The sequence below is a fragment of the Chlamydotis macqueenii genome, chromosome 6, assembly GCF_036417535.1.
Source record: "Chlamydotis macqueenii isolate bChlMac1 chromosome 6, bChlMac1.mat, whole genome shotgun sequence".
NCBI classification, from domain to species: Eukaryota; Metazoa; Chordata; class Aves; order Otidiformes; family Otididae; genus Chlamydotis; species Chlamydotis macqueenii.
Genome location: NC_141561.1, coordinates 2,118,381 through 2,141,192, shown reverse-complemented (window position 1 = coordinate 2,141,192; position 22,812 = coordinate 2,118,381). Strand labels below are relative to the sequence as shown.

General features: G+C 36.7%; 1 protein-coding gene across 1 annotated transcript in view; it reads right to left on the bottom strand.

Annotated features, from left to right (window-relative positions):
* Window positions 1-22,812, bottom strand: part of NEB (nebulin) — a 124,121-nt gene that overhangs the window by 14,728 nt on the left and 86,581 nt on the right. The window contains exons 116-140 of the mRNA XM_086750430.1: window positions 22,553-22,657; window positions 21,962-22,066; window positions 20,391-20,495; window positions 17,588-17,692; window positions 17,311-17,418; window positions 15,974-16,078; window positions 14,891-14,995; window positions 14,667-14,771; window positions 13,981-14,085; window positions 13,766-13,876; window positions 13,167-13,277; window positions 12,586-12,687; window positions 12,348-12,446; window positions 11,623-11,721; window positions 8,401-8,511; window positions 8,150-8,254; window positions 7,263-7,367; window positions 5,871-5,975; window positions 4,905-5,015; window positions 4,332-4,442; window positions 3,605-3,718; window positions 3,365-3,469; window positions 2,821-2,925; window positions 2,109-2,213; window positions 1,340-1,432 (exon numbers count right to left, since the gene is read on the bottom strand). Coding sequence (XP_086606556.1) covers window positions 1,340-1,432; window positions 2,109-2,213; window positions 2,821-2,925; window positions 3,365-3,469; window positions 3,605-3,718; window positions 4,332-4,442; window positions 4,905-5,015; window positions 5,871-5,975; window positions 7,263-7,367; window positions 8,150-8,254; window positions 8,401-8,511; window positions 11,623-11,721; window positions 12,348-12,446; window positions 12,586-12,687; window positions 13,167-13,277; window positions 13,766-13,876; window positions 13,981-14,085; window positions 14,667-14,771; window positions 14,891-14,995; window positions 15,974-16,078; window positions 17,311-17,418; window positions 17,588-17,692; window positions 20,391-20,495; window positions 21,962-22,066; window positions 22,553-22,657 — 2,640 coding nt within the window. The remainder of the gene's footprint in view (window positions 1-1,339; window positions 1,433-2,108; window positions 2,214-2,820; window positions 2,926-3,364; window positions 3,470-3,604; window positions 3,719-4,331; window positions 4,443-4,904; window positions 5,016-5,870; window positions 5,976-7,262; window positions 7,368-8,149; window positions 8,255-8,400; window positions 8,512-11,622; window positions 11,722-12,347; window positions 12,447-12,585; window positions 12,688-13,166; window positions 13,278-13,765; window positions 13,877-13,980; window positions 14,086-14,666; window positions 14,772-14,890; window positions 14,996-15,973; window positions 16,079-17,310; window positions 17,419-17,587; window positions 17,693-20,390; window positions 20,496-21,961; window positions 22,067-22,552; window positions 22,658-22,812) is intronic.

Sequence of the window (22,812 nt, the reverse complement as noted above, 5' to 3'; positions counted from 1 at the left end):
GCATCCTCACGGGGAAGCTAACAGAGTCCGGGTTACGTAAATGGACAGTGACAGGGACTGAAAACTGGCCAAACGGCTGGGCCCAGAGCATTTTGATCAGTGGCACGAGGGCCAGGTGGAGGCAAGTCAGCAGTGGCGAACCCCAGGGGTCAATACTGGGGCCAATACTCAATATCATCCTGGCGGGACAGAGTGCGCTCTCGGCAAGTTTGCAGACGATACAAAACTGGGAGGACTTGCTGATACACCCAAGGGTTGCGCTGCCACCCAGAGGGACCTTGCCGGGCTGGAGAAATTGGCTGAGAGCTGTCTCCTGAAGTTCAACAGGGGGAAATGCAAAGCCTTGTATCTGGGAAGGAATAACCCCAGGCACCAGCACATGCTGGGGGGGGCTGTCTGGGAAGCAGCTTTGCAGAGAAGGACCTTGGGGATCTGCTGGACAAGCTCACCAGAAGCCAGCAAAGCACTCTTATGACAAAGGTGGCCAACACAATCCTCAGCTGCATTAAGAAGGGCATTGACAGCAGGTCATGGAAGGTGACCCTTCCCCTCTAGTCAGCACTGGTGAGGCCACATCTGGAGTTCTGTGTCCAGTTCTGGGCTTGCAAGTACAAGAAAGATACGGAATTCCTGGAGCAAGTTCAGTGCAGGGCCACAAAGATGAGTAAGAGACAGGAGCATCTTTGATATGAGAAGAGGCTTAAAGCTGGGACAGCCTGGAGAAGAGTAGGCTCAGGGGGAACTTACCAATGCGTACAAATACCCAGTGAGAAGGAATGGGGAGGAGAGAGCCACTCTTCTCAGCAGTGCTCAGTGACAGGACAAGAGGTAACAGCCACAAATTAAAAATGAGAAAATTCAATCTGAACACAGGAAAACACTTTTTTTTTTTACTGTCAGGGTGGTCAGACTAGGTTGCCCAGAGAGCCTGTGGAGTCTCCATCCTGTGAGATATTAAAAACTCGACTGGATGTGGTCCTAGGCAGCCTGCTCCAGCTGAGCCTGCTTGAGGGGTTGGAGTAGAGATCTCAAGAGACCCTTCCAACTTAAATGATTCTTTGATTCTATGCTAAATAAACTGTGTTTGGAATGAGATTAAAAATTATGGCAAGAGCTTTCATGTTTTAGAAATGGATTGTAAGTAACAAATGGGATGTTAATCATTAGAAAGATTACTGTTCAAGTAACAAGAATAGGCAAAAACTTTTAGAAAGTAACCCTTAGCTGGACGGATTATTGCCAAACCACTGTTAGCAACAATTAAAGAAATGGGGAGGGGGGGAACATTATTTCAAGTTGAATTAGCACAGGTAGTTATTAAAAATAAATTCTTTTATACCGAGCTAATTGCATCCTGGGTTCGTTTAACTCTCTGCATCTCTGGTGTCTTTTCAATAGTAGTTCCAGTTCCAATATCTTCTTTATACAAAATCTTAACATTTAGAATGAAGACAACAAGGTTAAGCATACAAAACACAACATTATTTCTTCCAGGGAGTGAATACGGGCTCACGACAGCAATTGGTACACAACAGGGCAGGCTGAAAACCAACTCTGAGCATTCTCTCCAGTCACTGCCCTATTGCCAAAACATTTGTAGGCTAATTTTAGGGCTGAAGCCTAGTATTTGTTCTAATTTGTTCCTTTTGTTCTCATTTGTTTTATTATTTTTTTACAGAAATGCCTTACTTACTATGCTAATGGTGGGAAAATGATAGGGCAGACTTTAGGCACTTCAGGGTAACACAAAATGGGAAACAAATCAGGCAGACAGTTCACTTTGCACTGAAAGAAGACAGTTGCCACACAACAAGAATACACTACATGGTAACAGGACGAAAGAAAGATGGATGCTAGTAATACCAATTTAAGTACAAGGCTGACTGTGTAACTGTATCACAGCTATGTATATGTGAAAGAGTGCAAGCAGCGCACTCCACAAAAACCAGCTAAATTTACTTAGGTTAAAATTAGTTCTGTTTGAAAGAATACATATTTAAGCAGGTCAAGAATATAAGTACCTGCAAGAAAAGAGCCCAAAATAATTATTTCATAAAACATAAACTGTATTTTTTGGAATGAATACTGAAAACAGAAAGTAACTATACCGAGCTGAAATTCTTCTGGTTTTCTTTCACACGCAGCATTTCTGGTGTGTCCTGTACAACCGTAACTTTTCCTTTACTGTTCTGTAGGTCCCACTGGTACTGAAGCTATTGAAAAAGATAAAGTAAAACATCAAATGTTGACTCTATGCCGTAAACATTTACTCAGAGTTTTCTTTGAAGATGAGAAAAAAAATATTTCCAAGTACACCTTATAACATCACAATCAGTTATATAAAGATGTACCACAGTACAAGTATTCTCATTTAAATCAGCAACAGGAGATCCTTAATTAGCCTCATTAAAAAATCTTGAAGGAAGCTAGATTGCACCTAAAACAATGAAGTCTCAACCATGTGAGTTAAAGATTTCAAGTGGGACTGTGGAGTTCTGTTACTGACTGTCCGCTCTTGCGGGCAGTCCCGCTGACGACCACAGACAGCTTCTGTAAGGGTAACTCCCCGTTATTTGCAAAGGGGTTGTCAAAGCACTGCAGCAGAAAGGTTTTTTTCAAGAAAATTACAGAATGATTGTGGTTCCCTGTGCAATGCATAAGTGGGCTGCTGCACACATAGTGGACCCTCTAACTGAAGATCCCTGGGAATATAAACGCAGCCTCGTTGGGATTAGAGTGTGGTATCAGAACCGTACTAAATGAACACCTGATTTTTAAAAATTATTTGACAGTAACATTGTTTATTATTTATACACTTACTGTACTAAAGTTCTTTTGGTTCTCACGGACTCTCTGCATTTCTGGTGTGTCTGTGACAGGCACATAGTACGGCATGGTCCTTTCTGCATCTTCCTTATACTTTTTCTGACAGAAAATACAAAATACACTCCATTAATACAAAAGCAGTAATAAACAACATGGCATTACTTATTGTTGCATAACGCCTGCCTTTATGGAAATGTGAGTACTTCTGTGTCTGATATAAATTCAGATTATGTCTCTGTGTAAGATGTATTTTGAGCATTAGGATTTTAAGGAGTAGGGAAATGAAACTAAATCTACTTAGAACAAAATTAGCTTTGGTATTGCCAAAACAATAGAAATAATTGCAGTATTAAAATAAATTAATTTCAATACTGAAATGGAATTTCAGAGTAAGATATGCCACATTACAGCTCTAGAGAAATTTGTTTTTTCTGGTGTATCTCAGGGATGTTGTGCAGGTAGTTATTTAGGTGCTTCAAATTAGTATCCACTCAAGGTTCCCACACGAGCAATGATTAAATTGCTTCACTCAAGATACCTGGCTTGAAAGGTTCTTGACCTGCTGGGCATGAATAATCTCTGGAGTATCGACAACACTGGTGTAGTTGGCTTTCTCCATCTCTGCCAACTGCTTGTATTTGATCTGTTGGGAAAAGCGCACATTCAGGTGCCTTCATCATATCTTAACAATTTTCATTTGGTGTAATCAGAAAAAAACCTGTTAATAAATTTTCTTTTAAAGAAGACATCAGATGTGATATGAGATATTCACACAGACCTGGCTGGCAATGTCAGTGGCGTTCTTTGCTCTCACAAAATCGGGTGTCTCCAAAGCCAGCTCTGTCAGACCTCTTCCTCTGATTTCTAATTCCAAGGCTTTTTTGTACTCTTTCTGCATATGAAGGCAACGGACACTTTGTCAATGTGATCACAATACTTTTAGCAAGTTCAGATAGTTGCATGACTACACCACAAAACAGGAATGCTACTAACAAACTCACAATTAAACACACAAATTATGTCATTGAAGCGTGTGCTTTACGGCTCAAACCTCGAGAGCAAACAGCCCTACGTCTGCCGTAACTGGAGCACACTAAAGGCCAGCTCTTCCTTCTCATATCAGTACCCTCAAAGTGTAAGTTCCTTTAGATGACCAATGTGAAACAAGATGTCTAGTTTACAAAACCGACCTCTCTGGTTCCTATGCTTTGTCTTGCTGTATGACAGCGCTGGTTTAGCCTCTCCCTCGACTGGGCTGACCATTGATTGCAGCGCCTGTTTCCCACCTATATTCCTGACAGTAACCGCAAAGCCAGGAACAGTTCAGTCACAAGCTCAGGCTCCCGATTTTATCCCCAGTCACTAAAACAAACATTCTCTTTTATCTCTCTACTTGAGTTTCTAGGGAATGACAAAGTTCACACCAGTGTTACACGGCAATAAGCACTTATCAGTTGAAGGCTGTTACATGCACTCAGGTATTTTTAAAGCAGTTTTTGACATACCTCGTTGAGGATTTGAGTTGCATTCTTTGCTCTTAACATATCTGGAGTCTCCTCTAAAGCAGTTAGTCCTTTGCCTTTGACACCTTCCTCCAGATCCTTCCTGTACTCTTTCTGCGGAAGAAATTAAATCAAAACTGCAAAGCCAGACAGACTAAAGAGAGGTCTAGACTCTACAGCTTTGTTGCAAAAATTAAAAAAAAAATAAATAATCCAAAAACTCCAAAAGAAAAAATAATTTTTCAAAACAGCAAAGAGTATCCTACAGGGTTATGTAAGAACTACTGCAACAGAATAGAGTATAGTAATTATTGCTCAAGGTAAACTGCAAAGGCACACACATATACACCCTGCTATGGAACAGTTACGCTGATGAATGTCAGAAAGAGACACAGTAAATACAAATACAGTTAACGAATAATGTCCACAACAAATTAGATCACAACACAAAATATATGTAAACATGCTTAATGTGAATGGTTAGGAAAAACGAAGTGGTGAAGAAGAAATGCTGCTTAGAATACTTAGTGGAATTATTTAACTTGACAGAGGAAATAAGCACAGAATAACCGCTACCTCGCTTGCTATTTTGGTTGCATATTTGACATGTAATAAGGATGGTGTAATCTCCAAGCCAGTAAGGTTTCTGCCCTTAATGGACTCTTCAAAGTCCTTCTTATATTCTTTCTAATGAGAGTAAGAAGAAAAAATAAGCAAAATAGCAAATATTTATTACATTATTTTTAATTAAGTTCAAAATTACGGGAGGATGGAGCAGTGCTTTGGTATTAACGTCACAATGACAATCTGCTACAGTCAGCACTGCAGGCACCTAAAGGAATCAATCCTGTCTGCTAAAGCCCATGAAACTTCTAGTTACTTCCAATGGAAATATGACCTGACTGCCTTTTTTTTCCCCCCTCTCTACTTATTTGTATATACAGAGAAAACATTCAATGGAATCATTCAAACATAATGACTAACAGCCTTATACAACTGTCTTTCAGCATGTATAAGCCTTCAACTGTGACAGAACAAGATCGTACTTCAAACAAACAGAAAATAACTGCTTGAGAAAATAGAAAGACAGGTCATGGAAGAACAGTATGACGGTAAAGACAAACAGGAAATAAATGGGTTTCTCAAAAACAGACTTCTGAGGTGAAAAGAGTAACCAGAGTACTTTCTGTGGACTGTGATAACTGACAGACATACTATACTCCTGTTGCAAGTGTTTAGGGGAAATGTATTTCATATTATATTTCTTCTGAAGACTTGAGGACTTGTTTAAGCTTCATTTACCGATACCTTCTCGATGAAAAATTACAGATAATGTACACTTCATCATGACACAGGAAAGCTTCACGAATTTTAAATGTAGTATTTCGTAACCAACATAAAGAACTGATTCAGCTATAGTTTTTCAGTTTATCAGCATGTACAAGACAAGTATAATTGTCTGTCTAAATCACTGTGAAAGTTTAACTATTAAAAAAAGTAATTAAGGTTTCCTTAGTCTATTGGTATTGATTTTAACCATACCTCACTCTGCATGAGCTGAGATTCCTTTGCAGTAAGGTATGTTGGAGTTTCAAAGTCCAACATAGGTTTGCCCTTTTCCTTCTCATACTTTTCTCTGTATTTCACCTGAGAAGAAAAGAAAAAAGTTACCCTCCTAAATAATCAAAGAACTAGTTCATTGACTAGTACGTGCTTACTTTGGTCAACAGAACTCTAGTAAAAAAATGAATGTCTAATACTGTTTATCTTCCTGAAATCCATCTTATTGATGATAAAATGAAAAATCAAAGGTCAGGCTTGCAGCAAAATGTGTGTGGCCTAAAATTCTGCTGATTTATTTCCTGTTGCAGAGAATAAGCAGTGTCAACTCAAAGTTCAAAAAATTACTGATCACAAGAAGGACGACAGGTAGCTGTAAAAATCTAACTTGAAGGCACTCAGACTGCCCAGGACCCTGGTTGAGTTCAGCCAGTTGACATGTTAACGGATTGCTGGAGTGTTAGCGGCAGGGCTTGAAAACTTGTTAACTAATTCTGTGCATGAGTGTCCAGGAAGTAAAATGCCCATAAGGATGAAGATATTCTTGCTTCAAGTGAAGCAAGACACTTTAGGACATCCATTGTCAGCCTGCTGCATGAGGTAATGCTATGTCTTTGGCCGAGACAGATTCTGATCTCAAACTGGAGCAACAAGTAGTGACTTTAACTAACTACAAACTGATTAACAGCCATTTTCTTATAGTCCTTCGCTATGTAACCTTTTTGCTCTTCCATGCCGTGCAGCAGAACAACAACTATGGCCCTTTGTGTTCTAGCAGTAATTTCTCTCTTGCTTTAAGGTCAAGAAATACTTGGAATAGAGAGGATTAGAGACCAAATCAGAGGTGAATTTCTTTGGATTGATTCACCATTTGCTATACTCCAGAAGGAAAAAGTGTCAGACACGTTTAATAGCAGCAGTAGGTATCATTTTGGTTAAAGCAATTTTGTATACAGAAAAAGAATGTCAGAGCTCTCCTTTCTGTCACCTGAGGCTAGAATGGATAAAGCAGTTGAAAATATACCATCAGCAACAACCTCACTTCTTCCAATTTCCAGTTTCTGCGATTACTATCTCCTTTTTTCTATAGATGAAATCACCCTGATAAATGTATTATATTATGTAAAAAAGTCCAGATGCAACACACATAAGCAACTTTGAGATCTATTCTAGAATGAAGAAACCATACAGATATTTTATATGTGCTCTAAACTTGCAAATATTGCTCATTGACTTGTTTACTCAGGTGTGCAGTGTTTATAAAACAGGTAGGCACAGAGATTGTTATGTACTGGAGAATTTGCTAGGATGACCTTGGTGATGGAGCCTGGAACTCAGTGAGTGGGGTTAATGAGAAACACACAACCAACTTACGTGGCTCTGGAGTTCTGATGCCTCCCTTAGGTGAACCTGCTCAAGATTATCTGGCACCACATGGTAGTGACCCTTACTCTTCTCATATTGCTTCTTGTACTGGTACTGAAGGGAAGGTGTCAAAAATCATCTCAATAAAAAAAAAATCCCTCAGCAAATTTACTTCTTAGGTCCAATCAAAGCAACACTTCAATGGAACATCAAAGAGAAATTAGAAATACAAAAAGCAAAACAAAATCAAGAAGTATCAGAAATAATTTCTAAAGATGTGGGTGAACAGTTAACTTTTTTGACCATTTTGATTGCAACAAAGATTTTTCAAAACCAGGATTAAAAAAAAGAAAAAGAAAAAAGAAAACACAGTGGATGCATGAAAAGGCTGTACCAGGCAATAATGATTTTTGTCTTTTCTCAGTAAAATTATCAAGTATTTTGTTAGGCATAATTCTGTACATCTACAAGAGGGGGATGTTAAATGTAAACAAGAAATGAAAAAAAAACAGACAAAAAAAAAATTTAAAATATAGTAAGCAGTAAAGAAAAAAAAGTAAAAAAAAAAAAAGAAGAAAATAGTATTTGTTAGTGTGATGCAATCAGTTAAAATGTAATAAGGAATCAATCCAGTAAAAATTATTAGAGGATTTAAAATATTAGCAGTTCTACAGCTAATGAAGATTTCACTTCCCAGAGGAAAAATTGCATCAAAGTGGCTAGTTAACTAGGAAATAATAATTAGAAAATAGAGGAAGAGCTCACTACCAGGTGATGTCCCATGAACAATAACAGAGGGAGTAACAGTTACAGATGTAGTTAGCAGAGATTGATTCCAAATGGAATCAATCGTAACGGGAAAATGGAATGGATCTGGGATTGGTGAATGGGCTTACAGCACTGGCGAGCTGGCTGGTGCTCAGGACGTGGTTCATGATCAGTGATTCGGACATGTCTGTGACAGGTTTATGAAGTTTCTTTAAATCCGCCTTATATTTCACCTGCAGGTAAGAAAGGACAAACAACATCAGAAAAGGAGACTGCTAATAAAACCTGTGATGTTGAATTATAACAATATAAAGGAGGTCTTTGTTAAAGAAATTTGAAGCTTTTAATTTCCCTAGAGAAAAGGCACAAGCAAACATACCTCACTAGCCATGTTGTGAGCATCCTTCATGGTCTTGTAGATTTTAGCTTCCTTTAAATCATACTTTGGCTTTTTACCCTTCTCTTTGGAAAAATTCTCCTTGTATTTCACCTAAATTAAAAAACAACCAGGTATTACAACTGTGCTTGAGTACTCACTTGTTTAGCTCCAGAAGGCAAAGAGACCCTACTTCAATGGTGATGGTAAGAAGAACGGAAGTGTAGTAACTTGAAGGCATCCACTGCAATAAAGGCTATTTCAAAGATGACCTGACATGGAAAGAAAATCTACACCTGTATTTACAAAATATCACATGCCATTTTTCATTCAGTACATCTCCTCATTGTAAAAATAACAGACATAGCCAAGACAATTATGTTGACAAAGTACAGCTGAATTCTGACCCTCAAAGTGGAAGGATCTGCCAACTGATGGGAACGGTGCATTGTGAAACAGGGTAGCTTTTATCTAAGATACAAAACCCAACACAAAGAGTATTTTAAAGACTTCTTATGTAGTTCTTGGATAAATACAAGCTTTAAAAACTGCCTCAAGACACACGAGCACTGAAGATGACAATATATCGAATACTTATATAGATACTGTCATATGCATATTGTATTCTGTATAAATCAGAGATGAAGAAGGATGCTAATGATCACAAACAGAATAGTGGTGCAATTAATTACTAGGAATTAGATTACACAAGAGGCTTGGTAACACTTCCAAATCACATTAGTATCAGGAAGGTAAACCACCATAGCGGTGTAAGCCGTAACAATCCAGCAGACCCAGGCTGGAGGCACAGAAATGTCAACAGGAATGACATTTTTGCTAATTACTTAAATGAGGGCAAGTCCTTCATCCATCATTACTTGTCCCATCCCACTGCTGTGGGTGCAGCTAAATGCTAATTCCTCACTATTTCTTGTAAGTCTACAAAAGGAACCGTTCCATTAGGAATATTTTTATTTTATTACTTTTTTTTTGCTACCAGAGATGCATAAAATTGTTTCAGAAGAGTTACTGAAGAATGCAAGAATAACTCAAAAGTATTAAAGATTAAGTTCCGGCTTGTTTAAATGGATCCCATAGTTAGAATGTACCATTAGAGTAAATATCAGTAGAAAAATTCTGATGATCTGTCGTGTCTTCCCTGTAGAAGCATTCTGCCTGGTCTGGAAACAAGTGAGGCAGTATTTTCTTCCATTTCCCAATCCACACTTCCTTGAAGATATCTTATCCTAAATAAGCTAGCAACCCCAATCCCTGGTCTAAAGAACAAAAAATGAGCAACCATCATTAGTCTTTGTGAAAGAACTTGATCTTGTTCAGGACCAAGATAATACTTATAAAAAGCATAAAGAACATATAATGCTCTGGCCAATGAGGAAAAAAAAGTATTAATTGTTCTTCAGAAAAAAAAAAATCTGATCTTCCAAGCAATATATTTGTCAAAAATGAAGTTAAAGAAATAAATTACTGAAGAACTGATAACTAAGTTGAGGATCAGCTGACTCATGCTGGTTTTTAATGACAATTACAGAAATGTAAATGGATAATTTTATATTAGTAAAAAAAAGAAAGATGATTGAATGCAGAATTAAATCACATTCCACAATCACATTTCACTCTTTCCATTGTCATTTTCTTGTCCATACAGCACATGCTGGATACCACTGTTGCTTTTTTGTTTTGCAAAATATGCCAACATTCAGACAGAACACACAGTGAAACAGGCACATCCACACATTATAGAGCTGCTGTAACAAAACAAAGAATGTTAGCATTTTTGACATAAAGGAATCAGTATTGGTTCTAATCCCACAGAAATTAAAAAGAAGCAGAAGGATACTAGAATCTGTTAAGTTTTGCAAGCTATGCAACATACGATCAAGACCAGTCCATCATGCCAGAGAATTCACTTTTTTTTAAGCCCAGAAGAAATGTAACTGGAAGATCTATGCAAAATTAAAAGCAAGCATGCCAGACAGGCGATGAAATACAACTAAAAGAGGTAAGTAGATAAAGAAACTGGACATAATGCTTTAAAAAGGAGAAGTTTATGAGAAAAAAAAATATGTAAAAGAAAAAAGAAGTTAAAGATTATGCCAATTATTCTTTTCCCCCTTTCTGCCTCTACAGTAGTTAATTTTCTGTCAGAACTAAAATAATCTCATCAAAGCATGTTTATAAGACTAAGAGGAGAACTGGCTGGCATTGGAACAAAAGCACGGAGAGGAGGATCTTGTTATCACTGAATGGGATGAAATATAATTTCTTCTTTTTCTTGTAGTTCAATTGTTCAGCTTACGAATCCTCAGTTCTATTGAAAAGATTCTTCGTTTTCTTGACAAACACAGTGGCTGACATTCAAACATGCGACAGTTACGTGCAGCAGTCATGGCCAGACATGGAAAAACCATAACCCTCCTTTTTTTTCATCTGGAAACACATGTGCAAAACTGAAATGGCAGCTATCATTCTTCTGTTTTCCAAAGGTTCTGAGATGGTAAGAAATACAAGAAATGATGTGCCCTCAAATCACTATAAGGTACACTTCTCAGAGGCTCTGGGGCTGACTCAGCCATACACCATGCTTCCATTATGCCCATTGCAGCACGATGTAAACAAAAGAGCTTAAATGAAGTTTATAGAGGTTTGAATGAAGCTTAAATAGACATTTGACTAGTTAAAATACAGCCCTAGCGTCAATGTTATGCATATGGGACGACTGCTCACTGAACATTACCAGAACCCTTGTTCGGGTTTATCACACACACATATTTCCATTTTCTGTATAGTTTCATGAAAATTAGCTTAGGCTTATATGTCTGGGTTTACGTTTTTTGGGGTGAAAAATGCAAGTTTTCACATTGCATGAGTGCATTGGAAACTTCCATTTAAAAACACTGGAGGTTCCAAAACCATTACACAAAGGGCACAAAAACATTTCAAGCTTCACGTGGTGTTTCTGAAACACACAAATTCCCTGCCCACAAAATTCCCATGCACTCTCTTTCCAGAGGAAAAAAAAGGTGGTCACATCTAACTGATCAGTCCCGCAAGTTTTGCTACATTCAACATCTTTGACACAAAAAGATTCAGTGCAACTGGTGCATCATAACCCCTTTAACAGCTTGGAATTGCAAGATAATATGCAAGCAAGAGAAAGATGCATAAAAATGGCATTCCCAGATGTGTCACTTAAAGTTATCTTACATGACTACTTAGCATATTAGCTTTCTTAAAGGTTCTCATCCATGGGGTATCATAAGATGCAGCTCCATGCCCTCTCTTATGTCGTTTGAGGTATTCTGCCTACAATGCGTAGCAAGAAAGCAAGATCAGAAATGCAAACAATTACAGGATTAAATCATGAAGTGGTGAGAAAGAACCAAGTTGAACTCAGATCCTGGTGGAAAAAAAATTCTCAGAGAATAGCAAGCATGTGCTTCAGATTGATTGGAGAACATGACCACTGTGTAAGAGTAAGCAAGCTTCTATAAATAATAACATACTAACTTCAGACCAGAAGATTCTTTTAAAGGCACAAAGAAGAAAGTGGCTGAAAGAAACTGAACGTCTGTCACATAAAGGATCGATAACAAGAGACAGGTAAAAGGCTGTTTCTTTTAAAGCCAATACCCAGAAAAGCTTAAAAAAAATGAGAACACAGCCATAGTATTTAAAATATCTTGTCATGGCATCATTTTAACGAGCTTCTATACCTCCACTGACATTTAGTAATCAGTAGAAAAGTTTATTTAACAAAGAAATACTTTGCCTTGTGATTTAATTTTTACTTGAACACATTCATTTTAAAACACTCCCTTATCCCCTAATCTAGAAATAGTTTCAGTTACAATATTAGCATTACTCTATAAGTTAATATCATGTCTCATTTCTCCCACTGCTTCAGAGTTTCACCAACTCTTTATCATTACCTGGCTAGTTAGCTTGGACACCTCCTTTGCCAGTTCAATATCTGGACGTCCCAGCATGGTTACACCAATGCCAGCTTCCCCACGTTTTTTGTATTCAATCTAACAAAAAAAAAAAAAAAAAAAAAAAAAAATTATAGTTTAGTAGTGATGACTTTCCCTTTTAATTATTTTACTGACACTGTTTTTAATAGTAAAATTACTGCTGAAGAAGTATACAGAAGACTTAAAAAGCACTTACATCACTAATTAACTTGGCAGCCTGAGTTGCTTTCTTAATATCCGGTCGATCTGCTATAGGTGTGTAGTGGAGATTTGACTTGGCATCTTTCTTGTATTCAATCTAATCCGCAATGATAGACAGAGGAAAGAAAATTACTGAGGTTCGTTCATGAGGAATATACCTAATAAGGACACAGCAATGTTGCTGGAAAAGTGCTTTTTCCTTTTTTTTTTTATTAATAATTTCACAAGGAATAGAACTGGGAATCTGTTTTTGCAAGTTGTCTACAAATGAAGAAATAAACATGTGCAATTCTGTCTGTATTTGAAGGAATAAAAAAAATTATTACATGTGATTTGCACTAGATTACTTTAATTCCTACCATGTGACTAACTAGAAACAAAATTCTCAAAGAAATTCTTTATTTCAGTGCAATTTCACCTTTGTAAATACTTGCACCTTTATCTTTCAGAATGACACCTGATCACGGAGGCTGGGAGGAAATCCAGAAGTACACCAACTTTTGTTTTTGCCAGCTGACTTTGACTGAATTTGCTTACACAAGCTACTTAATTTATGAAAACACAACACAAACTTACTGTACTCTGTTTTTTAGCAACTTCCATGGCATGTTTCACTTCGGGAGGCTCCAGCATGACAGAATAATCAGACTTGCCTTTTTCCTTCACAAACTTCTTTTTATAGTTTGTCTGTTAAGAGAGGAAAGGGCCATGTGTGATTTTTTTTATTTCATGTGGAGGTAAATGCTACTGTAACTTGGCAATACGCTCACTGAAACTCTTAAAACAGATAAAATGCCGTCTCCTTGGTCTCAAAATGTATGGTCCCCAGCTTGTATTTCATAATTTGCACTTTAGAATACAAAAGCTTGCTATTTGGAGATAACAATTTGTGTTTAAACTGTGTTCTATGACAAATAAAATCTGAATTAAGGGCACTCGTTAGCACTCTAGCCCATCACTTTTCTCCAGAGTATTTCAACAGTTTCCCAATAAAATGTGTTTAGCTCTTTGTTAAGGTCTCATTCTGGTAGGAATTAATCTTTTCTGATTCTTGGGCATTTATGATGACACTCTAAATGCACTGTATGTGTACTAAAACACACAACAGTCTAATCAATTATGGGCAGCAGGTAATAATCTCACCATAAATGGTTATTAGCACACCAATTACTTACCTCACTGACATTCTTGGTCACCTCTTTCACATGAGCAGTGTCCCGTGTCTCTGGCAGGGTTGTGTAAGACCCATGCGGAAGCTGCTTCTTGCTGTGTTCTTTGTATTTGTTCTGAAAGCAAGGAGTAAAAATGGGTAAAAGTAGCAATGCAAGTCCTGCCCCTCCTCCGTTAAAAAATTGTACTTAAAGTGAATAATAACTGTCAGATGTTTTACCTCAGATACAAGAGAGCTGACATTCTTAGCCAGGAGGATCTGTGGTGTGTCTGGCACAACATGGTATGTTCCTCGAGCTTTGTTGTGCTTCTCTTTGTATTTTATCTAGCAGAAAGAGAAGATATCATTTTAAGTAATGTGTATCTTGTCACGTGGCAATTTTAAAACAAATTACTATAGTTGGGATGCCTGTTAGTGCAAAAGTCTGCAGAAAATCCCACTTTTTGGTGTTTTCCAAGATAAATTCATTCCAGTCTATACACTCCTATAGCTCTCGCTTGGAATGGTATTAATATATTGAATATATTGTTAGTAATTATCAAAGATACTTCGTGTTACGCACAGATTATACCCGCAGCTCTTTTTTACTCCTGTTTTCTCCAGATATTTTAATTCCAAGAACAGGAATGCAGAGATATACCAAAAGTCTAGGGTGTTCAGGCAATGTTAACTTTGAATATTTATTTAATCCATGAAGTAGGGTAGTGACATTTACAAGACGAAATTTATTCTGATTTTGCCAGTTTGTTAATGAAATAAACAAGCCAAATCAAATAATGAAGTAAGCCTGAGAACAGCTTTTCAAAACTTCATTCTTACTCCAATCTATTTCTAATAAAATAGTTTATGTAGTAAGTGAAGTTCAGTAAAACAAAAAAAATAAAAGTCAGCGTTCAGGTACTTACATCACTCGCCAAGATGGCATTATTTAAAGCCAATACTGTGTTTTTATCATCTGTGACAGAGAGTTTGCATCCCTTTAGGAATTCGCGGTCCAGTTTGTATTCATACTGCAGGAAGAAAAAAAATAAGAGGAGAGTCTCAAATCTTCCCCAATTCTTCTTTTTTTTTATTCTGAATAAGAGAGACATGGGGAAAGGGGGTATTCGGTTTGTTCTGATTTTCTCACATCACTCTGTTGCAGAGATGACTTGGCTGCTTGAACAAAGTCAGGCCTATCAGCAATCCAGTGCCAACAAGCCTTGGCTGCTTCATATTTCTTCTTATAATCCAGCTGTTGATAGTGAAACAACAAGAAAAAATAAGTTAATTTGAAGCTGTGTACTTTACACATACCATTCACACAGATTCAAATTCTCTTTTAGTCTGGACCAATTAAAGAGAGAAGAGTGCGTCTGCATCAGAGTAGGGCTTTCCCCTGAACTATGCATAATTCAGTGGGAGTCCATTTACTCTAGTTTTTCCACTGCTGGGTGGAGAAAGGACTATGAACAACTGAAAAGATGTCATGACTTTGAAGAAGGTGAGGGCTTTCAGTTCCTTCATATTGAAGTGGATGTTGGGCCACCACCAATAGAAAACAAAGGAGAGCTTCCCATGAAGGAACCTCAAGGACAACTTGCAAAAGTGAGCACTTAAGTATGAAATAAATTAACATATATTTCATTCAAGCAGAGTAAGAATTAGAAGTAATGTCCAAGCTCAAAAAATTACAGTGGAACTGTGTCGTAGTTTAGCCCCAGTTGGGACCAGACTACAAAGTCCTGTCTCACTCCCCCCACCCTCCAGTGGGACAGAAGGGAGAACTGGTAAACAAAAGGCACAAACACACTTGGGTTGAGATGAAACAAACCAAAAAAATATATAATAATTTAAGAAAGACAACAGAAGAAAACAAACAGTGATGGAAAACAAGCACAGTACAATGGCTTACAAGAAATCTCAATGTTTCTTCCCACGTAGCAGGAGGTTCCCCTCAGAACCCTCCTAATTTACATACTGAGCATGGTGTCACATGGGATGGAACAGCCCTTCGGCTAATTTGGGTAAACTTACCCCAGCTACTGGTTAATTAGTAACCTATCCCAGCTGGGTGCCCCAGCCATAGGGGCCACCAGCTCCCTTTCTCCTCCCAGCTCAGGTGAATGTTAATTCTGTCCTAGCCAGAACCAGGACAAACTCAAAATAATTTCTCATGGTCTCCCATTGCCAGTCCCAAATACTATCCATAATAAAATTAAACTGAACTCACATTGCTGTTTAGCTTGTAAGCGTGCCTTGGAGTCTTAATATGAACAGAATCTGCTACGACATTGCAGTTAGATTTACTCCTCTCATACAATTCTTTGTATTTGAGCTAAAGAAAGACAAACAAAAAAGATAATATCACTGTCAACAAGAAAAGCAGCAAAATATGAAAAACATAATATTAAAAAATTACTCCTGTCAAGATAAAATCTTAACAGAAGAAAAAGAAATTATATCAATACCACTTGGTATCAACCATCTCCCTGAAAGAAGGGTCCTCTTCAGCAGCAGCTCTCTTTGAATAGAAAATGTAGGAGGTATAACTCACCATGAAGCACAGTCTAAGATTTAACAAAATCTACACATGAACAGTAATTCTGCCCATTTCTAGTTTTTTGTACCTAACCGAAATGCTTTAAAGAACCTTATCTTCTAATAGGCACACTCAATGCTTTCTGAAAACTCTGTTACAGAATCTGAAATTCAGCACTCAGTTTGGAAACAAAAAAATATACTTCAGTTCACAGATGGCTTTTGAACACCTTTGTCTCTTAATGATCCACATTAGTACCTGGATAACATGGATATTTTTATCTCCTAGATTTACTCATTACATAGAAAATCCACGTAGTGTCTGAATGACTTTCATGGTACGTATTCTCCGAGTACTATATTGAGTTGCAGAACTGCTAGTTTCCTCCTTTTATTTATGGATATCTAAGGAACAACACCACAAAGATCAGAGAGAAAGCCTAGTGTAGGAGGAGGAATTAGGACCAGGACTCCCAAATCCTATGATATTATTCTATCCACTTCATCTTCCTTTCTCTCTCTTCTTTTTAGCCTGCCATTGCCCCGTAATCAAAACATATATTTCTTTCACATCAGAATATTTATTTTACATATTCACACTATTCAGAGAAGAGATTAATAAACACAGCAACACATTAAGTACCTTATTCAAGGCTCCACAAAAGCCACTAGCCAATAAAGAAAACCCAGAAACAAACTCCCCAAATCTATGCTTTAATTAAATACCAGTTCCAGCTCACAGCTTTTATTACTACCGAGGGCTGCTCTCCCCCAGCAAAAATGTTCTAAGACCTACAGAAAAATGCTACATGAAAAATCTTCCTGAATACTTTCACACTCTGTAGTTTTTTTTTTTGAAAAAGCATTAAGAACCTATGGAGTTTTACATGCATACAAAACCAGTACACTCTAAAAAGGAGCCTTTTTTTTTTAGTGACAGTGTTACATATGAGTTCAAAATATTGCATATCAAAGTAAAAAGTTAATTATGTGTCTTTCTGATGCCAGAGAAAAGGGTAATTTACTTACATCACTTATTCTGTCCTTGACCTTGCGCACATGCAGTAACATAGGCGTGTCATGGATCGTAGTATAGCCTTTAGGCTTCGCTTTGTTATATTCCAACTTGTAAATAATCTGAAGATATAAATTATAGATGATATTATTTCTTGACATTCTTGGTGTCAATTGAAAAACATCACTATGAGAGACATTTTATAATGAAATGCCCTGTTGTCAATTATCGCACTTCAGGGGTCCAAGTTCAGAGAAGGAGGTAGGCTTGCAAGGGACGGAGCACACTTACATCACTAATCAGTTTGTTGACTTTTGTAGTCCTTAAGTGTTCTGGAGTATCCACAACCATAGTATACTTGTCTTTCTTCTTTTCATAGTCCTTTTTATATTCAACCTGGCAATTGGGAAAGAGTGTATGTTAACCACATAAACCAAGACAAAACATCTTTAGAAGATATGTTCATATTCATACATAAAATTGCAAAATCCTTCCCCCAAAGCCAGTGAAAGCTGAACATGCACACTAAGCTAAACTTTGCAAACCCCTTATTTGCCTAAGAGGCTGCCTGTCTATTTGTGATTATTTTTGCGTTTATTTCATTGAGTGTAAAAGCTTTGCTTCTAGCCTAAATCTCCAGGACTGAGCTAAAAAAGCAATTTCGGCACATCAGTGTCTCTTAAAACTCATAAGATTCTCAAATATTTGTCAGAAAAGTGAAATGTAAAATATCTTACACAATAGAAGATTAAAATATCCACTGAATATATCGTAATGCCAAGATATTTTAAAGGCTTTGATAGAATTTGTCTTGATAATGTCTTTCTAAAAGATCATCTTGCCCTACTCAGGACTGTAAACCTGTTTTCACATAATTCAGTGAGAACAGACTACACACCAAGAGTGGTAATTCATTGTAGACAGCCTGAGGGCAGGTCAAAGAGGTTAAAATACATTTTTTTAAAAAAAAGAACTTTCATGCTTTGTCTTGCATCAGAAAATAAAACCATGCTTTTGAAACAGGACTCTGACAGACAAAATATAAAATATGATATACAAGCAACAAATAGTAACATGAAGTCGACTCAGATGAACATGCAGGTCAGGCAGAGTGCTTTTTTTTTTTTCTTCAAGCATACTCAAACATAACTGCACAGAGTTTTCAATGAGATAATAGAAATCCACAGATACTTGAACAAAAATGTCTAGTGAAGACTTTCAGTACCTTATTGCTGAAGAATTTTATTCACTGTGCTAATAGTAACAAAGAAGAATATCCCCCTCCCTCTCATGTAATTGTTCTCTACTGTGCATTTCCAGTTTATCATTTACATGTTATATGCCGGTTTCATCTGGCCCCATCAGGAATCATTTTTACCATTGAGAAGAGTAAGGTTACTGCTAGCAGCTGTGATTTTAGAGCAGAAATAAGTATGTATCAGTTATTTAAAAAACCCACATTTTCATCCAGCTAGTACAATCAATATATATATGCTGGAATCCAGATTAAGTGAAGGTAGAATATGGCAAATAAATTCTCCATAATAATATCAGAGTCATTACAGGCTTTCTATTACATCACCAGAAACATAAATATGTTAGGCTCTTTGTTCTATCTGAACAAATAGATGAATCAGACTCACTTTCTACCTTCTGATTCTTATTAGAACTGGCAAAAGGAGAGAGTATTTTTTAAAATAAACTGTATTATGTGACTGCATAAGGACTGATTTGCTTAAAAGCAGTAGGTAGAGAAAGAAATTGATGAAAACATTATTTACTACAGACCTGTGCATCTATACCATCTCTAAGAGCACTTAGAAGCGAGACGTGACTCTGTTCTGGATCTAGCCACAATCTGACACTGTTCTCAGGCACAGTGGTAGATAAATGTTGTAATATGCTAGCCAAATTACTTAATCGTGTTCATAACTTGTGTTATGAGGAGCGGTCAGTCCAAGAAACGTTGGCAGAATGAGAATTTGATTAGGAAAATATCCTGAACAGCTAATATACAATATCTTAAATTTATGGCAATTTGCTCTTTATGTATGTGAAATATTACAGAGGAAGATATAAAACAATTACTTATAACGAAAGGAGAAAATGGAGGAAAGATCAGTCTGAGCTGAGTGAAGTCCAAGTTACAGCAAATATTGGTTCAGACATTCTGTTTCCAAAAATATGTTATCACAGCCAGCATTAAGCACATCAACAAAACTCTGGAGTCTGATATCCACAGAAATTCAGAGAACTCCTAAGCATTAAAATACTAGAAGTCCAGGAAGCTAATTTGTGTATACACAATGTCTCCTACAGCAGCAGTTCTTCATATTACCTGGCTCCACAAGTATGTGTTGTAGAGTGCTGTCAGCATATCTGGCCTCAGAATTTCATTACATCCATGTTGCAGGAGCATCTTGGCAAACGATTTATATTTTTTCTGTTCATGCAAACAGCAATGAAGCACAAGAGAGACTTGTGAACACCGTAAACAACAACACAGCTCTAGATCCCAGGCACTTTGAGAGTGGAGAGATTTAGGCAAAGTACTGTATGTATTCATTCAAATGTGCATACAACTTATATCTATAGAATTAAAAATGTCAAGAGTATATAGTAAACAATTTGCATACTGTCCCATTAAGGAAATTGTGAAAATATTTTTTCTGAGATAGAAGTAAATTATAGATTAAGGTGAGGCCACTCAAGAGCCAAATATGTCACTGTTGCTTTGTCTAGAAACGAGTAAGAAGATAATGTTTGTAAAGGTCATTAAAAAGAGAGGTAATAAAAAATAAATACATGATATTGTATTTTTTAAAACCTCTCCAATGACTTCAAGAGGCATTAGATTTCCGACATCAATTGATGCACAAAATATGAAAGTACATACAGTAGAGATTAGCTCACTCAAAAAGTAATAATACTTTTTGGGTGGCAAAACAAAGATTTTCTGATGAATTGAACTAAAACATCACAACATCACAGGTGAAACCTAAGATACTGCCAGCTAGAGACATTCCACACGGACAGAGTAGCTGTGAGCGAACCAGGCACTTTCTGGCAGCACCGGGTAGTGCTCCTACGGTACCTGACTGCTCAGGGTAGTCCCCCACTTGGCCAGGAGGTTCCTAGGATCATCCACAATAACGCTGTACCTATCTTTGAGCTTCTCATAGGCAGCTTTATATAATTTCTGCTCAGAATAGCATAATACAGTGTAACAAATTAAAAGAGAGTGAAGACACAAAGAAATCATAGTTCTAACCATTGAAACCTCTTTACATGGACTATTTAAAGGCTTGCATTGAAGTTCATATCCAAAAGAGGAAAATATATTAAAAAAAAAAAAAACACAGAGAGAATATTTAGAAATAGTATATGCATTTCTAAATTTCCACCAGAAGGCCTAATCTACAATTTAAGGAAGCCTATGTTCTATCTTTGCCACTCTTCAATAAGACATTTTATGACTTACTTTCTTCAAGAAAAATAACTGCAGAAGCAACTCTGTATGGAACTAGATTCTTGATGTGAGTACAAAGGGAAAACAATGAGATGCAAGGGTAAAAATACAATGTTATATTATCATCAGACATTTTGTAAGCAAAAACTATAATCTCTCATCACAAAAAAATCATCAATTACATAACCGAAGACATTTAAGCAAGTTCATTTAATCGCTAAAGTTTTACTCATTTATGTTTTTCATATTAAATTTTTCCTTATTTGCTCTACCAAACAATAAGAAAATACTAAAAATCTTCCAGAACAAATTCTGGTTCACCAGTTATCAAACTGAGTATGAAATTATAGCAATGGTACTGGAACAGTATCTCTTGTGAAAGAGATCTTCTTACCTAAAGAGGTAATACTGTAATACATTTACTGACGGATAAGCAATGTAACATGATGTCTGGTGGTAAATAATAAAATCGCAAGATGTGATAGTCTAAATGTACACTACTTTAATGAAAAGCATCAGAGTCTGGTGAGGTATGCCAACTCTAAGCTGATGAAAATTCACCTAGAGCACAGTGCTTTCAATGGGCTTTGTCCTCTGCATTACTCCTAGAAACTCCGTTGATGATTTTAATCTTAAACCCAGGGGCATTCATTAATCCTCTTTGCTACTACATTGCATTTATTGTTTCTTTAGCACTAGAGGAGAAAAGTAAGAAAAGTAAGTAGCAGAGTGGGAGAATTAAAGGCAAAATATCTGAAATGAAACAGATTTATGATAACTTCAGAAATAATACTACCTTCCTAACACTGATGAAGATTTTTTTAATGTTTCAGGAAAGCAATTGTGATTCTCTCACAATACTTTTTCCACAATCAACAATCAGTGTTACTAAGCAAGCAGTATTATTTAAGTTAGCATTTATTTACCAGTCAGCAAAGAGGAAGTTTCTTTGCGATGACAAAGTAATGGAGCAGAGGTCAGGATTTCACTTTTTAGGTACTGTAAACCTGCCCTAATCCTAATACTCAGATAACAGGAACAACCTTGTTTTTCATTATTTTAGTCTGACCTTAAGACATCTTTAAGCCTGAATATATTTTAATTTATTTACAATTTCAAAAGAAAGATTAACCTTCAACTTGGTATTAACACTTACTACTTCAGCATGAGGCTCTACAGAAATCTTTAACACTTACCCCATCCATCAACTGAGTTGCATATTTAAAATGCTTGTTAATTGGGGAGTCAGCTACATAATTAAACTGAGACTTAGTCTTCTCAAATGTCTCCTTGTACTTACACTGGAGAAAAAAAAAAAAACACACACACACAAAAAAAACCATTCCAACATTAACCCAAAGAAGAGTAAGGCAATGAAAACATGATTTTAGAAAAAATGTGCCGGAAAACCATGGTAGAATTATTGCACATCTGTATTTAACCGATCTACAAACAAAATAGCAGTAGTAGTTTGCAGGATGGAACTACCATATCAAGCAATGGAGATTTCAGACCTTTGTAACTTTAAAGCTAGACTTGGGTTCACTAGAAAAGACATTATGGAGCTGATATCTTTGCAGGGAACAGCAGGGATAAATAACAGATCGTTTTGTCTCTATTTTCTTTTATAGTAAGAACTGAAATTTTAGATGCTATATGTTAAGTTCTACCATGAGATATTCATATCAGTCTAGGTTAGAATTGGATTCTCCAGAGAAAAAATTATCCATAATATAATAAAACTTAAAAAAAAAAAATTTAGCAAGTGTTAAGACTGTTTTACATACGCCACTGTAGAGCACTTTATTCTTTTCTGCCAGAGCAAAACTTGGAGTATCCCATACATAACAGCCAGTGCCTCTGAGCCATGATAAGTCTTCCTTGTATTTAACCTTTAGAAAAGAAGTAAAAGGATTCTCATGTAAGCAGCACCAAGTAGCTGATCAATGCTGAAATAGCACCTCAATACAAGATGTCACAAACAGAGCTACATCCATTATTATTCTGTTGTTTTAAAAAGATAGAGTTACTCATACTTTTCTGACGG